At 29.2% G+C, this 2353-nt stretch overlaps 1 protein-coding gene across 1 annotated transcript in view; it reads left to right on the plus strand.

The window, feature by feature from the left end:
* LOC108733105 (eIF-2-alpha kinase activator GCN1) overlaps nt 1-2353 on the plus strand; it is a 38017-nt gene that overhangs the window by 2898 nt on the left and 32766 nt on the right. The window contains exons 7-11 of the mRNA XM_025981492.1: nt 346-501; nt 559-811; nt 897-1075; nt 1172-1369; nt 1664-1985. Of these exons, the coding sequence (XP_025837277.1) occupies nt 346-501; nt 559-811; nt 897-1075; nt 1172-1369; nt 1664-1985 (1108 nt within the window). The remainder of the gene's footprint in view (nt 1-345; nt 502-558; nt 812-896; nt 1076-1171; nt 1370-1663; nt 1986-2353) is intronic.

Here is a 2353-nt window from a genome sequence, read left to right on the forward strand (position 1 = left end):
TAAAATTTAAGTTCAAAACTAGTGATTCCAGTGCTAATAGAGAGGGGTGTCTAAAACTAAATGAACAGTTCCTGGTTTACTTAACATAATTTTAAATTTAATGAGAAATGGAAATAATTTACAAGAATTGGAGAAGAATTAGAAATTAATGTTTCTTGCCAATGTTAATTTATATTATCATTGTAATTCCATTTTCTAGACTTAATTTATTCATCTTTTACTAACAACATTTGTATCAATAAAAAATTTAATAATGAAATTTCTTGAAATAATAATTTCAAATATTTAGCTGAAATGCACTGTATTCATTAAATGTAGTAAAATTGGTTACATTTTTAATTATAGTTATTTAATATATGGAAAACTATTCCAAATTTAATACAACTTTATATGGAGCAACTACAAAAATTAGACCAATGCCAACAAGTTGCAGTTCTTGGATCAGTAATGATAAAATATTGTATTTCAAATGATAAAAAGGAAACATTCCAAGGTGCTGTTGTGAGTGTTTTTAATTATTAGTATCAGTACAAAATTGGGTAATGATATTTATTTTAGCCATTGCTAATGGACATCTTCATTAAAACTGTAGTAAGTTCCAAAATAAAACCTTTGAAAGAAATTGTTATTGGATGCTATCCACTACTTCAAATACTAAGCCACGACCAATTTAAAAGCATTCTTTTACCAGCTCTACAGAAGGCTATGTTAAGAAATCCAGAAGTAATAATCGAATGTGTTAGCTATGTGCTATCTGGCTTGAGCTTAGATTTAAGCCAATATGCAGTTGATATTGGCAAAAGTTTGATAGGTAAACAAAATATACTTTGGTTTGTTAAGATTTATGTCAAATTTGAAACTATTGGTCTTTTTTTAATTGCTGTTTTGTTTTAAAGCCAACTTGCCATCTAAAGATGAAACAGTTAGAGAACATTCAGTGATAGCCTGTAAACAGTTAGCACAGCAGTGCAGTGATTCTGGTGCAATAGAAAAACTTGTGAAAGATGTTTTCGCTGTATTTCATGGTTCAAATGGAAAATTAACGCTAATTGAACATAAAATAAGTGTTTTACGAGTAAGTCCATTATGTAATTTATTGAGAAAGTAAAATGAATTTTTTTAATAAGGAAATTATAATCATTTCGATAAATTAAAATATATATATATTTAGGGAGCTGGAAATTTGAGTTTTAATGGTGTAATGGGAAGTAGTCTTCAATGTTTGGCTTCATCCACTTCAAAGTTTTTCTTCAAGGTGCTAGAAACCGAGGTGCATGAAAAGGTTTTGTGTCATACACTAGATATGCTATCGTTATGGATAGCTAAATTCAATAATGACGTGCCAAAAGAATTGATCGATTCTCTAAAGGTAATTTATACACGTGGTGTCAACCTGACTAGACTCGATAAAGTCAAGTTTACATTAAATCAGTATATTATTATATTAAATATTATGCTCAGTTATTTATCATAGTGATGTTAATTTTCTTACTCACCTGCCTAAAAACCTACAGATTATTTAATTTAATTTAATAACACAACTGAATAACAAAAAAAATTATCATTTAATAACTCAACTGTCGAGTCATTATTGTCATTATTTCTAAAATAATTAAATTTCTGCATTAATTTAACAAAAAAAATACACCCGTGTTACTTATAGAATGGAATGAACTTCAAAACATCTACTGCTGCCGTTAGAACTTCATACATACAATGCATGTCCGTTTGTTTCAATGGTAATACGATACCGCAAGCAACAGTTCTGATTCCAACTTTATTGAAATCTATTGAAAAAGCTATTGCACAACCTTCACAATATCCCATAGTTATTGAAGGCTTGAGTGCTACCTGTCTGTTCCTTAGAATTGTCACTGCCCAAGGATCGAATGAAAATGCGTATCAGAATATATGGAACGTAATTTTCGACATGGATAAACAGTTGTTTGTTTCTGAAAAATTTCTTTCTGCTGCAACTAACGAGGGTAATACATTTTTCCTTTAAACAATAGATAGATGTTTTAAAAACGATTTGCAAGCTCAATATTAAAGCTTTGTAATACTTTAGAGCAGGGATGCCCAAATTCAAGTGGCTCAAGGTCCGCTGTAAAAAGTTACGGTTGCCAGGGCTACATCATAAAATACTTCGTATGCATTATTATCAGTGTTTGTAATAGATAAAAAACTTGTTTGTTTCGTATTAATTATTATGACCTATGTATATCTTACTTTATTTTATTACAGGGGTGAAAATGACTCACTTACGCTATTTTCACCTGTTTATATATTGCCATCGAATTTTCGTTATTGGTTCCTAATTTTATATAAAATCAAAAGTAGAATATATATATTA

This window comes from Agrilus planipennis, unplaced genomic scaffold (assembly GCF_000699045.2).
Source record: "Agrilus planipennis isolate EAB-ADULT unplaced genomic scaffold, Apla_2.0 scaffold53, whole genome shotgun sequence".
NCBI classification, from domain to species: Eukaryota; Metazoa; Arthropoda; class Insecta; order Coleoptera; family Buprestidae; genus Agrilus; species Agrilus planipennis.